The following is a 15,087-nucleotide window of genomic DNA, read 5'->3' as shown; positions in this document are numbered from 1 at the left end:
TGGTCTTGCACTGGTAATAGGGGATGGGATCAGTACATTAGTAAGGGAGGATCTCAGATTGTAAAAACAAGATGTGGGGTCCGTTTGGGTGGAGCTAAGAAACAGCAAAGAGCAGCAAAGGTTGGTAGGAATTTTTTATAGGCCACCAAACTGTAATGGTAGTGTGGGGCATGGTATTGATCAGGAGGCTAGAGAAGCATGTAGCATGGGTAATACAGTAACCATGGGTGATTTCAATCTGCTTATAGACTGGATAAACCTAATGAACACTAATGCTGTGGAAGACGACTTTCTGGAGTGTGGATGGTTTTCTAGAGCAGTATGTTGAGGAGATAACCTGAGAACAGTATAGTATTATGCAATAAGAAAGAGCTAATTAATAACCTAGTTGATAAATAACCTTTTAGGAATGAGTGACCACAACATGATAGAATTTTACATTATGTTTGAAAGAGAGTTAGCTCAATCTGAAACCAGGGTGTTAAGTTTGTACAAAGGAAATTATAGAGCTCTGAGGGGCAAATTGAGTGAGGTAGGTTGGGAAAATTCATTAAAAGGTATGATGGTACACAGGCAATGTAAGTCTATTAAGAATTATTACATAATTTACAGCAATCATACATTTCTTCAAGGCACAAAATCCCAAAAAAGAAAGTCAGTCAACCGTATCTAACAAAGGAAGTTAAACGTTGTAAAAGATTAAAAGAAAGGGCCTATAAAGTTGCCAGAAATAGCAGTAAACCTGAGGATTGGGATCATTTTAGAATACAGCAAAGGAGGACCAAGAAACTAATAAAGAATGGAAGATTGGAATATGAATGTAAACTTGCAAAAAACATAAAAATGGATGTAAAAGCTTCCTAAGGTACTTAAAAAGGAAACAGTTGGTTAAGACAAATGTGGGTCCATTGCAGGCAGAGTCAGGAGAATTTATAATAGGGGATAAATAGGAATATAATAGGAATTCACCACGGCTCCTTAGACAGCACCTTCCAAACCCACAACCACTACCATCTAGAAGGACAAAGGCAGCAGATAGATGGGAACACCACCACCTGGAAGTTCCCCTCCAAGTCACTCACCATCCTGACTTGGACATATATCGCCATTCCTTCACTGTGTCAAAATCCTCCCTAACACATCATTACTGTACCTACACCACATGGGCTGCAGCAGTTCAAGAAGGCAGCTCACTACCACCTTCTCAAAGGCAGCTAGGGATGAGCAATAAATGCTGGCCCAGCCAGCAAAGCCCACATCCTGTGAATGAATTAAAAAAAATGGAGAAATTGGCAGAGAAGTTAAATGATTACATTGTGTCTATCTTCACTGAGGAAGATACAAGAAATCTCCCAGAATTTGAGATCCAAGGGACTAGGGCGAATGAGGAATTGAAGGAAAGTGGTATTAGTAAGAAGGTTGTATTGGAGAAATTAATGGGACTGAAGGTTGATAAGTCCCCGGGACCTGATATTCAACATCCCAGAATATTGAAAGAGGTTGCTATGGAGATAGTGATGCACTATGGAGGCAGTGGTTGCATTGGTGATCATCTTCCAAAATTCCATAGATTCTGAAATGGTTCCTGCAGATTGGAAGGTAGCAAATGTCACCCCACTATTTAAGAAGGGAGGGAGCGAGTAAACAGGGAACTACAGACCTGTTAGCCTTATATCAGTAGTAGGGAAAATGCTGGAATCTGTTATAAAGAATGGACACTTAGATAATCATGATCTGATTGGGCATACACAACATGGATTTATGAATGGGGAATCATGTTTGACGAATCTGTTGGAGTGTTTTGAGAATTGCTAAAGGGGAGTCAGCGGACACAGTATACTTGGGTTTCCAGAAGGATTTTGATAAAGTCGCCCACAGGAGGTCGATTCGCAAAATTAAAGCACAGGGGTGGGAGGTAATATACTGGCATGGTTTAAGGATTGGCTAACAGGCAGAAAACAGAGTAGGAACAAACAGGTCATTCTCATGTTGGCAGGCTGTGACTAGTGGGGCACCACAAGGAGGCCCAGCTGTTTATAATATATTTCAATGGTTTGAATGTGGGTACCAAATGTAATAGTTCCAAGTTTGTGGATGACACAAAGCTATGTGGAAATGTGTGTTGTGAGGAAGATGCAAAGCTGCTACAAGGGGGTTTGGACAGACTTAGTGAGTGGGAAAGAATGTGGCAGATGGAATATAATGTGGAAAAATGTGAGCTTATCCAGTTTGGCAGGAGGAACAGATGTGCAGAGTATTTCCTAAATGGTAAGAGATTAGAAAGTGTAGGTGTACAAAGGGACCTGGGTGTCCTCATCAATAAGTCACTGGAAGCTAACATGCAGCTGCAGCATGCAATTAGGAAAGGTAATGGTATGTTAGCCTTTATCACAAGCGGACTTGAATACAAGGGTAAGTGAAGTCTTACTACAATTGTATAGAACCCTCGTTCGACTGCACCTTAGGAAGGACATTATTGCCATAGAAGGAGTGTAACGAAATTTCACCAGACTTGTTCTGGAGATGGAGGGACAGTCCTATGAAGAGAGATTGGGGTAACTGGACCTGTATTCCCCAGAGTTTCGAAGAATGAGAGGTGATCTCATTGAAACCAACAAAATACTTAAAGAGATAGATGGGGTAGATGCAAGTAAGATGTTTCCCCTGGTTGGGGAGTCTGGAACCAGGGGACACAATTTCAAAATAATGGGGAAGCCACTTAGTACCGAGATGAGGAGAATTTTTTTTTACTCAGAGGGTTATGAATCTTTGGAATTCTCTACCCCAGAGGGCCATGGATGCTCAGTCATTGAGTATGTTTAAAGCAGAGATTGATAGCTTTCTGAATACCCATGACATAAAAGGATGTGAGGATAGTGTGAGAAAAAGCCATTGAAGTGGATGATCAGTCATGATCGTATTGAATGGTGGAGCCGGTTCAATGGATTGAATGGCCTCCTCCTACTCCTATGTTTCTATGTTCCTAAAACACAAAGGTCCTCCAGCCCTCACCCTTCATACCTCCCCACCCCCGAAACACTCCCCATGCCCCATCCATGTGACCTCATTCTCCCCACCCACCCACCTCCTATGGCCGTTCATGCCCTCCATGCCAAACTATGGCACTTCCATGCCCATTGACTCTCTGTTAACTGTACAGAACCAATGAACCCTATAGTTCATTGTACGCTCGTAGGATGTGTAAAAAAAAAGCTTTAGAAATAGCTTCTTTTTATTCGTTCATGGGAAGTGGCCAGCATTTATTGTCCACCCCTAATTGCCCTTGAGAAGGTGGTGATGAACTGCCTTCTTGAACTGCTGCAGTCCCTGTGTTGTAGGAATACTCCAGTGCTTTTAGGGAGGGAGTGCCAGCAACAGCAGAGGAATGGCGACATAGTTCCAAAGTGTGTGATTTGGAGGGAAACTTGCAGGTGGTGGTGTTCCCGTGCATTTGCTGCCCTTGACTTTCTAGGTGGTAGAGGTCGCAGGTTTGGAAGATGCTGTCGAAGGAGCCTTGGTGAGTTATTGCTGTGCATCTATTTTTTATAGTTACTCATGGGATGTGGGTGTTGCTGACTAGGCCAGCATTTATTGCCCATCTCTAATTGCCCTTGTTCAGAGGGCATTTTAAGAGTCACCCCTATTGCTGTGTATCTGGAATCACATGTAGGTCAGACCAGATAAGGACAACAAGTTTCCTTCCCTAAAGAACATTCGTGAACCAGATGGGCTTTTACAACAATCGATAATGGTTTCATGGTCATCATTAGACTTTTTAATTGCAGGCTTTTATTGAATTCAAATTCCACCATCTGCCATGGTGGGATTTGAACCCAGGCCCCCAGAGCATTACCCTGGGTCTCTGGATTACTAGTCCAGGGTAATGATCTGGGGACCCAGAGCATTATCCTGGACTTGTGTGTGGCACACATTGCTGCCACTGTGTGTCAGTGGTGGAGGGAGAAAATGTTTAAGGTAATGAATGGGGTGCTAATAAAGTGGTCAGCTTTGTCCTGGATGGTGTCCAGCTTCTTCAGCATTACCTGAGTGCTCATCCAGGCAAGTGGAGAGTATTCCATCACACTCCTGACTTGTGCCTTGTAGATAGTGGACAGGTTTTGGGGAGTCGGGAGGTAAGTTACTCGCTCCAGGATTCCCAGCCTCTGACCTGCTCTTGTAGCCACAGTATTTATATGGCTAGTCCAGTTCAGCTTCTGGTCAATGGTAAATTCACAATATTGATGCTGGAGGATTCAGTGATGGCAATGCCATTGAATGTCAAGTGGTGATTATTAGATTCTCTCTTGTTGGAGATGGTCAATGCCTGGCACTTGTGTGGCATGAAGGCTACTTAGACTACTCTCCACTCAAAGAATAATCGACACTTGGAATGGACTTCGGATCGAGAGGAGTGGGAAAGTGAAAACCTTGGAAATATTTAAGAAAAATTTAGGTGCTGCGGTAGGAGGAATGAAGAGTTGTTCTTCATATTAAGATGGGCTGAATGATCTTACTAACAGATAAGCATCCTGCAATCAAACTGAAGCAATGCCCTTCACACAATTGGGGATCCAAAAATCTTTGTTGTTTCCAGCAGTATTTAAATTTTCTGGCTGAGACAAGTGCAGCGTGTCACCAGGAGAATGTATGCTCCATAATATATCAAAGATATTACCGCTTGGGAATTTGGTTTCTGAATATAACAGACTCCCGACTCAACCAAAACAAAGGGCAGGATTCACCCCGCAGGCTTTGGGGCCTCACCCACAGGGTCAAATGGGGGGTCAGAAGACCACACCATGTAGGGAATTGTCACATGACTGTGATGTTCTCTGAATTGGCCATTTACTGGCCAGAGGGCAGGCTCCCCATCCTTTTAGCAGGCTGTTGAAATTGGAGGGCCAATAGAAGGCCCTGCAGCGCTGAATAAACAGCAGGCTGCCTTTTAAGGTAAGTGAGAGAGAGGGTGCCCCAACTTTGTTTAATTTTAAATAAAAATGCAGCCTGGAAACCACTGTGGAGGGGGAGCGTTTCCACTGGGTGGCCTGTGGTTGCAGCAGAAGGCGAGCAGGCAGGGAGGGCCTCTAGGCCTGTCTGGAATGCTGGACCCCAGGCGGCAACAGTCCTCCCGATGCCTCGGAACGCTTGAAGACCGGCGGCATATTTCCAGGCCTTGATTGGCCCGCAGCTGGTTCAATCGGCTATCCAATGCTTGCGGGAAGGTCGGCTTGCCAGCCGCCAATCCCGCCTCTGGGAAAATGGCGGGGGTGGGGGAGGGGTCAGCACGGTGCCAACAAACTTGCACGCTGACCGGCGGCACAAACTTCTGTGCTCGCCACCCCCCACCCCTCTGGGTTAATCCCCATCAAGGCCTAGAAATTCAGCCAAAAATCTCTAAAATACCAAAACGCATTCTGGTTTAGGAAGTACATTTTTTTACTATTTGAGGAAAAATGCTAGTCATAATATTCGGGTTTCCTTGGCTTCCCAATCCGTCTTCAACAACAGAGATAAAAACAATAAACTGCGGATGCTGGAAATCCAAAACAAAAACAGAAATACCTGGAAAAACTCAGCAGGTCTGGCAGCATCGGCGGAGAAGAAAAGAGTTGACGTTTCGAGTCCTCATGACCCTTCAACAGAACTAAGTTAGGAGAGAGGTGAAATATAAATTGGTTTAAGAGGGGGCGGGGGGGAAGAGTGGGGCGGGGGGGGTGGAATTGTTGGGACAAGCAAGCAGTAATAGGAGGAGATAACCAAAAGATGTCACAAAGAACAAAGAGGTGTTAAAGGTGGTGATATTAACTAAAAGAATGTGCTAATTAAAATTAGAGAGCAGGACAATCAAGGTAGCTCTAGTGGGGTGGGGTGAAATAAACCATTGGTGGAATACATTTAAAAATATGGAAATAGGTGGGAAAAAGAAAAATCTATATAAATTATTGGAAAAAACAAAAGGGAGAGGGAAGAAACAGAAAGGTGCTGGGGATGGAGGAGGGAGTTCAAGATCTAAAGTTGTTGAACTCAATATTCAGTCCGGAAGGCTGTAAGGTGCCTAGTCGGAAGATGAGGTGTTGTTCTTCCAGTTTGCGTTGAGCTTCCCTGGAACAATGCAGCAAGCCAAGGACAGACATGTGGGCAAGAGAGCAGGGTGGAGTGCTAAAATGGCAAGCGACAGGGAGGTCTGGGTCATGCTTGCAGACAGACCGAAGGTGTTCCACAAAGCAGTCACCCAGTCTGCGTTTGGTCTCTCCAATGTAGTTGACAGGGCCCTCAACCGTGTCCGGCCCATCTTCTGCACATCCACCCTCACGCCTTCTCCTCCCTCCCAGAAACATGATAGGGTCCCCCTTGTCCTCACTTATCACCCCACCAGCCTCCGCATTCAAAGGATCATCCTCCACCATTTCCACCAACTCCAGCATAATGCCACCACCAAACATATCTTCCCTTCACCCCCCTGGCAGCATTCGTAGGGATCATTCCCTCTGGGACATCCTGGTCCACTCCTCCATCACACTCTACTCCTCAAACCCTACCTATGGCACCTCCCCATGCCCACGCAAAAGATGCAGCACCTGCCCCTTCACTTCCTCTCTCCTCACCATCCAAGGGCCCGAACACTCCTTTCAAGTGAAGCAACATTTCACTTGCATTTCCCCCAACTTAGTCTACTGCATTCGTTGCTCCCAATGCGGTCTCCTCTACATTGGAGAGACCAAACGTAAACTGAGCGACGTAAACTGGTCTGTCCGCAAGAAAGACCCAAACCTCCCTGTTGCTTGCCATTTTAACACTCCACCCTGCTCTCTTGCCCACATGTCTGTCCTTGGCTTGCTACATTGTTCCAGTGAAGCCCAACGCAAACTGGAGGAACAGCACCTCATCTTCCGACTAGGCAGTTTATAGCCTTCCGGACTGAATATTGAATTCAACAACTTTAGATCTTGAACTCCCTCCTCCATCCCCACCCCCTTTCCGTTTCTTCCCCCTCCCTTTTGTTTTTTCCAATAATTTATATAGATTATATAGATTTTTCTTTTCCCATCTATTTCCATTATTTTTAAATGTATTCCACCCATGTTTTATTTCACCCCACCCCCACTAGAGCTACCTTGCTTGTCCTGCTCTCCAATCTTATTTAGCACATTCCTTTAGATAATATCACCACCTTCAACACCTCTTTGTTCTTTTGTCTGTGACATCTTTTGGTTAACTCCTCCTATCACTGCTTGCTTGTCCCAACAACCCCCTCCCCCTTCTCTCCCACGCCCCCCTCCTTAAACCAGCTTATATTTCATCTCTCTCCTATTTCTACTTAGTTCTGTTGAAGGGTCATGAGGACTCGAAACCTCAACTTTGCTCTTTTCCGCCGATGCTGCCAGAGCTGCTGAGTTTTTCCAGGTAATTCTGTTTTTGTTCTGTCTTCAACAACATTAGTTTTGAAAGCTACATGGAAGACAGGGACAGAAGGAAAATGCAGATGGAACATCAAATACGTCGGAGTTCCTTGCGATATACAAACACACAGCAAACATTAATACTGAGAACAAATCAGCACATAGCTGCAAAACTGCTTTAATGTTATAAGTGATGAATTAATTGTAATTAAGAAAAATAATGCACATTTAAGATAATGCGTAAGAATTTGGAACAGTTGCTGTCCTGAAGAGCTGTCACTCTTACATTGTCCTTGACATTGTTTTTTAAAAGAGCCAAAGCAGTCATCAAAATTCTGTCACTTAATTCGGTGATGACATTGATATTGGGAAGCAAGCATGAAGATGGTATTTTTTGCAGAAAATTCGCATTGTCTATCAGTCACTGTATACATTAGGACTGCTGAATCCAATCCTCAATGCAAAACAATTTGAGCTTCACACTGCTTTTTGTTTTGGTAACACTGTAATGAAACGATCCATTAATGTGACAAAAGAATCTTGCTAAAACACTTATCAAATGTTGCTGAAGGTGTAAGTACACTGTGAACTGTGCGTTCTTTTACGTTTCTTTCCATTGTTTTGCCAAGCTGTATCATGTTGCTGTCTGAAATTACAGGCATTATTCTCTGCCTCGCTATCTGAAGGGGCTTTCAGAAGATCAAAAATAAATTGTAAGTTTTTTCAAACAGATGATCACAGTAAACAAAAATTTCAGCCTTAACCAACAATGTTGGCAGCAAGTGTCAGCCTTAGCTCAGTGATGGTAACATTGCCTAATGGCAGAATATTGCGCTTGTCGGGCGCACGTGTGCCAGACCCTAAACAAAAACAGAATTACCTGGAAAAACTCAGCAGGTCTAGCAGCATCGGCGGAGAAGAAAAGAGTTGACGTTTCGAGTCCTCATGACCCTGCCACAGAACTGATTTTGTCACCCGGCGCTGGCCTCCCTGTCAGGGGGCGGGGGGGTGGTGGGGAGGCTGGTTCGCCCGTCCGCTCTGTCTCGAGACACAGTCCCGGCCGGCATGGTCACCGAGTCCCGAATGCACCGGCACTGCTACCTCCCGATAAAATATATATGAAAAGGAGGCTTGGGTCTAGCTGTTCATGTCGTCAGGAGGTTCTCGGCTTTGGCCCCCTGCCACTGCTGCGGGCTCCCTGTTCTCGACAGTCGGCCCCGTTGAGGTGTGCCCGACCCTAACAAGTGTAAAACGACGCGCGATATTTCAGCTGACGAGCGTGCGCGGGAGTCAGCACAGCGTGCCCGCCGACAACTGAGCGGCCTATTAATTGATCAGGACTTTTTCGCTGCCCGTCCAACCGCTCGTTTGCCAGGCAGGCGGAAAGGCAAAGCCGACCTTTGCATTTTTGGCAAAACCTCATCCACGGGCAGGATGAGGTGGTTATCTATAAAACAAGCTTTTTGCACTCATTTCCAACATGTCCCTTGCTCATGTGACAGAGTCACACAAGAGGACATGTTTTGGAACATTTTTAAATCCTTTATTGTTTATTTGGAAAATCTTCAGCTCCCTAAGGCAGGTCTGTAGGTCAGGGAGCTTTCACCGTGTGCACCCGCACGCATGAGCGAAGTTCTGCACCCGCCCTCCTCCCACCACCCCCCCCACCTCACACCGGCAGCGTTAAGCACGTTTCATGCTGGGTAGCTATCAATTGGGGCTAGCCACGTGAATTCACGGCCACACCCCCCCCCCGCCCCCCACCCCACCGCCGAGCCCACCCGACGACCGGAAAATCCCGGCCCATGAGTCGGAAAGCTCTTGGTCCAAGCCCCGCTGCAGGTAAACCTGAGGATGTAACCGAAGCTGACAATCCAGTGAAGCACCGAGGGAGTGTCGGCCTACACTGCTGCAGGTGCCGGCTTTCGGATGAGACGTTAAACTCAGGCCCCGTCTGCCCTCTCCAGGGGATGTAAAAGATTCTGTGCCACTAGTTCCAAAGAGGAGCCACATTGGGCTTAAAACGTTAACTCTGTTTCTCTCTCCACAGGTGTTGCCAGGCCGGCTGTGTTTCTCCTGGCGGAATTTTATGGGCTGGTTGTGGTGGGGGCGGGGCTGTAAAATGCAGCAGGGGGTTCAAAAGTCCATTGACTTCGGCGGGGCTGGAAAATCCCACTGAGGGGAGGGGCCATAAAATTCCGCTCTCTGTTTTTATTTCAGCTCTCCAGCATCTGCAATATTTTGCTCTCATGTTAGCAATATTTGCAGTTCTCCTCCTGCCCTAGCCAGCTGTTTACTGTTAATCAATACCTCAAACAGGTAGTCTGGTCTTTAGGTCATTGGTGTTTGTGAGACTTCTCTGTGCGCAAATTAACGGCTGGTAGGCCTGCATTCTCGGAAGTGCTGCTCAGTTGTTAAAATGGTAAACCAAGGGCCCTATCAACTGGGAGATGTTCCAGATCTCATGAAGCTATTTGGAGAGGTGGAGGGAAATGTCCAGCTCATCAAACACTTGGACAGAAGAGAAAAAAAATGCTCCACTTGCTGTCAGCAGTAATACATTTACAAAATATTATGGGTTCTAAGTCTGCTCCATGAGTTGAACAAACAATTTAGCTTGACGCATCAGTGCACTATTGAGGGAGTGCTTTTCTGATGGAATGTTAAACCAACACCCTGCCTGCTTGCTCAGGGTCCCATGGCACTTTCAAAGAAGAGCAGCAGGGGAGGTCTCCTGATGTTTCTCGCCCAAACTAACTGGAGATTTATCTCATTGCGGACTGTGGGACATTGCTGTGTGTACATTAGCTGCCATATTTGCCTATGTAATGACGGTAACTACACTTCAAGAAGAGATTTCTTGGCCTGTGACTCCTGGAGCATTGTGAAGATCTGGAAGCTCCTCAATAAATGCAAGTTATTTTATTCCCTTTCCACATCGCAAACAGAACAATTCTCCTTTACATATAAAAACAAAAAAACTGCGGATGCTGGAAATCCAAAACAAAAACAGAATTACCTGGAAAAACTCAGCAGGTCTGGCAGCATCGGCGGAGAAGAAAAGAGTTGACGTTTCGAGTCCTCATGACCCTTCGACAGAACTTGAGTTCGAGTCCAAGAAAGAGTTGAAATATAAGCTGGTTTAAGGTGTGTGTGTGGGGGGCGGAGAGATGGAGAGAGAGAGAGGTGGAGGGGGGGGTTGTGGTTGTAGGGACAAACAAGCAGTGATAGAAGCAGATCATCAAAAGATGTCAACGACAATAGTACAATAGAACACATAGGTGTTAAAGTTAAAGTTGGTGATATTATCTAAACGAATGTGCTAATTAAGAATGGATGGTAGGGCACTCAAGGTATAGCTCTAGTGGGGTTTTTTTTTTATAATGGAAATAGGTGGGGAAAGGAAAATCTTTATAATTTATTGGAAAAAAAAGGAAGGGGGAAACAGAAAGGGGGTGGGAGCTCACGACCTAAAGTTGTTGAATTCAATATTCAGTCCGGAAGGCTGTAAAGTCCCTAGTCGGAAGATGGGGTGTTGTTCCTCCAGTTTGCGTTGAGCTTCACTGGAACAATGCAGCAAGCCAAAGACAGACATGTGGGCAAGAGAGCAGGGTGGAGTGTTAAAATGGCATGCGACAGGGAGATTTGGGTCATTCTTGCGGACAGACCGCAGGTGTTCTGCAAAGCGGTTGCCCAGTTTACGTTTGGTCTCTCCAATGTAGAGGAGACCACATTCTTAGACTCGTGGTCCAAGAATGGTCTCCTCTAAACATTCGTTTAGATAATATCACCAACTTTAACTTTAACACCTATGTGTTCTATTGTACTATTGTCGTTGACATCTTTTGATGATCTGCTTCTATCACTGCTTGTTTGTCCCTACAACCACACCACCCCCCCTCCACCTCTCTCTCTCTCTATCTCTCCACCCCCCACACACACACCTTAAACTAGCTTATATTTCAACTCTTTCTTGGACTCGAACTCAAGTTCTGTCGAAGGGTCATGAGGACTCGAAATGTCAACTCTTTAATTCTCCTTTACAGCCATTCGTCTCCATTCTTCATGTATGCTATTGGGCTGCTGCATTTGCTAACACAACAAAAGACACTCGTTCCAAAAGCAATTCATTGTGCGCAAAGAGGTGTACATAAGATATATGGCACAGAAACAGGCCATTTGGCCCAACTGGTCCATGCAGGTGCTAATGCTCCACTTCAGACTCCTTCCATCTTTTCTCATCTAAATCTATTATCGTGATTTTCTATTCCCTCCTCCCTCATATAATTGTCTAACTTCCCCTTAGATGCTTCTACTCTATTCCCTTCAACCACTCCCGATGGTAACAAGCTCCACACTCTCACCACTCTTTAGGTAAAGGAATTTCTTCTGGATTCCCTATTGGATTTCTTGGTCATCAACCTTCTATTGATGGCCTCTAGTTATGCTTTTCCCCACAAAAAGAAATATTCTCTCTAAAAGAAAAAAGAGCCCCACAAGTTTAGCAGTGGGACCAAAGAGAAATCCAGATGTCTATATAAATCCACAGGTCTTTTTTTCCTATTAGAGTCAAAGGGCACCTATCTTCCATTGGTTATTTGGGACTCTGCACCATCATAAAAACAGCATAGCAATTTGTTGCCTAATAATACACCTCCAAATTTGGGCACCCAGCCTTATTTAAACAATGAGTTCCATAAGACCCAACATTTTGGTTCCAAGTTATTATGCTTCTGACAGAGAAATTAAGTAATGAAGCTGCTCACGTTCAGTAAGGAGGATGACTGAGGTTACAATCAGTGAGCAGATGACCAGGATCACGAGAAGTGCGATTGCTATTCCTTTCCAGTTTCTTTGAGGAGGGTTACTGCCCACCAGCTCCTGTAGAAAGAAACAATGTTGTCAATTCATGAGTAAAGGCAAACACATGACATGCATCATCTATTCGGGCCAGTTTAAGACATGATTAAACATTACATGCACTACATACAACTGCACTTAAAAGCACAGAGACAATGAAGTAGGTGTTTAATTGGATGTAAAACCAACAAAAACTGCACCACTTTTACAATGAATGGACTGTGTGGCCCTACTGCTAAATTTGTGGGGCCCTTTTGTTTTAGAGATCCCAAGCAAAAGCCAAAACACATGTTAGCTGTCTTATGTATGTAAATGAAGGGAGTGACACCTGTTGAAAGGCCCTGCTAGTGATTCTTTATCAATTTCCGTGGAGCAAGAGGGAGCAGGGATGTTTCTGTGACTCTGCAGGTGTTGCCATCACCTCTACCGCCCTCCCTCGCTAGCCGGCTCCAAACACCCCATCCCAGGACTTAGCTAAGCACTACTGCCAGTGAGGCAGACAGACAGATGGTGTTCAGGTGACTTGCCAGTGGAGGCTCTGCCAGTGGTTGACAGTTCACGAGTGTGTAAATGGGGCTTGAAGATTCATTTCCATTGCTGTTTGGGCCTATTGATTTGGAGCATGCGCTGATCGCGCATTGCCGAATCTTGGTGCCCGGACCTGCCTCTTTGCAAGAGATCAAGGTCTCCCTCCCTTGTTGTCAGCAAAATATGGTGCTTTACTGTTCCCTCTTCCCTCTGTGCTGCCTCTAATTGTCCCACCTCCTCTGGAAGTATGGGCTTAAGATGTGATGTGGCAGCACCGAACTCAGGTGACCACTTTTTGTGTGTAAGCCTAGATGTGGACTAGCAACAGGGAATTGAATGGTGGGAGCAGTGAGGTTAGGCCTGATCTGTCCCTCATCCAATATATATACACACACACACACCAATATACACACATACAAATACACAATAAACACACACACACACACACACACAATAAACACATACATGTGAGCACGCACATGCAGGAATCACCATTAGTGACCTTTGAATTTCCCAAGGTCAGTGAAGTCACCCATATGGTGTCCCTTTGCCCCGGTCAGACAGCTTTATCAAATTGCAGCTTCAAGCAATCATTTCTTTGCAGCCTGCCTTAATATTCAATGTAAAACAGTACAGTTTTAGCGGTCTAAATTAAATGGTCTCATTTTACTACTGCTTTGTTCCTGACCTTTGTTGAACTTAGCCGAATACGCCACGTGTCTCAGCTGTCTCCAGTGTCCCAAGATACTATTATACTGAACCTAGCTGGTAGAGTTTAATAGGAACTACCATGTGTGAAATAACCTCTAAAATGTGCTAGTAATGCATGTACCATCATTTTACACTGTTAATATTATATACTGTATGCACAATGTCTTTCTTACCTGCTATAATAAAGCAAGGTATATTATAAAGGGTCACCTTAAAGAAGGACCATTGAAATGAACTAACATACATCAGAGGCTGCAATCTATCAGAAAGCCTTATTGTGTGAACTGTCAAAAAATTACATATGTATTTCTCTCAATCCTTACACACTGCTTAAAGGGCCACTATTTTCATTAATAACACATTCTCCTGATTGATGAACTGTACCTAACAATACAGCTGGAAGCGTTTTGAACAATATTTTTCTACCTGTTCTCCATGCATGAACAAACTAAGAATTTTGATGGGCACAATGTTGAAGAGAACAACTCTGTTAAGCCCATTTTGCTATTTTTTTTAAATTGAGAATTGGAGGTGAGGGGTCAAGGGCCACAGGTCTGGGACACTATCAAGACCGAGCAAGGAACGGCAGGAGGCAGACAAATCAAGTTGTAATAAACTGGGTGCCTAAGCTTGGGTGTTTAGAAGCTGAAAGATTGCAGGAACAAAGAAAGAGTAAGAAACAGGCAGCATCACAGTAGTGAGATCATCGAGAAGAATCAGTTACACTTGGAGACAATGTCACGAGAGCCAGAATGATTCTTTTCAAAAATTGTGAAACATTCCACTAAGCTATTTTCTGAGTAACAGACAGAGGCCTAAACTTTCATCCTCGGACTGGGTAGGGGGAGATGGGAAAATTCCTGGCTCACCCTGCCCGCTTCAAGGGAAAGTGCCCGTAAAAATGGGACCTTCATTGCTGGGGGCCGTGGGTGAACTGGAGTCTGGCCAGCCGATTCGGGAAGAAGTGCGGAAGAAGCCACAGGGGCTGCCGGGTGCAGAGGCGGCTCTTTAAAAGGCCCACCTCGCCTCTGTGTGACTTAGTCCCAGTGAAAAAGACACAAAGGCCTCACCCCTCACACCCCTTTCATCCTCCATACACTCCCCAGGATCCATCCATGCCATCTCATGCCCCCTACACATCCCATGTACCCTCATGCCACCCCTATGCCAAATTCTGCCCTTCCACCCACCCCTTCAGGTCCCTCATGCCCCCTTAACCAGGCTCTGGCACTTCCATGCCCATTGACCCACTGTAGGCTTCCAAGAGCCCATGAAAGCCACAGTGTAAAGTGGGATGTGCCATAACAACGTTTGAAAAAATGTAATCCATTGCCTTACGTTCTCCTTTTTTAAATTCTTTCACGAGGCCAGCATTATTATTGGGGCAGCACACTGTCCTGAAGTCACTCCGACATGGGCGGTACATTTGTGTGGGGAATGATTCCGGCCAGGGTTTATAATTAGATGCAGGTGTATAAAATGATGTTCCCAACGTGCAGCAGCAGGAAATGCAGCTGTTACTGACAGTGGAGCAGGAAATGCAGCTGCTACTGACAGTGGAGCAGGAAATGCAGCTGCTACTGACAGT

At 45.2% G+C, this 15,087-nt stretch overlaps 1 protein-coding gene across 1 annotated transcript in view; it reads right to left on the bottom strand.

Annotated features, from left to right (window-relative positions):
• The window catches only part of dpp6a (dipeptidyl-peptidase 6a), a 1,248,500-nt gene that overhangs the window by 646,847 nt on the left and 586,566 nt on the right, over positions 1–15,087 (bottom strand). Inside the window, exon 2 of the mRNA XM_041184706.1 lies at positions 12,167–12,281. Within this exon, the coding sequence (XP_041040640.1) occupies positions 12,167–12,281 (115 nt within the window). The remainder of the gene's footprint in view (positions 1–12,166; positions 12,282–15,087) is intronic.

The sequence above is a fragment of the Carcharodon carcharias genome, chromosome 3 (genome assembly GCF_017639515.1).
Source record: "Carcharodon carcharias isolate sCarCar2 chromosome 3, sCarCar2.pri, whole genome shotgun sequence".
Taxonomy (NCBI): domain Eukaryota; kingdom Metazoa; phylum Chordata; class Chondrichthyes; order Lamniformes; family Lamnidae; genus Carcharodon; species Carcharodon carcharias.
This window is presented reverse-complemented; position numbering and strand designations above follow the sequence as displayed.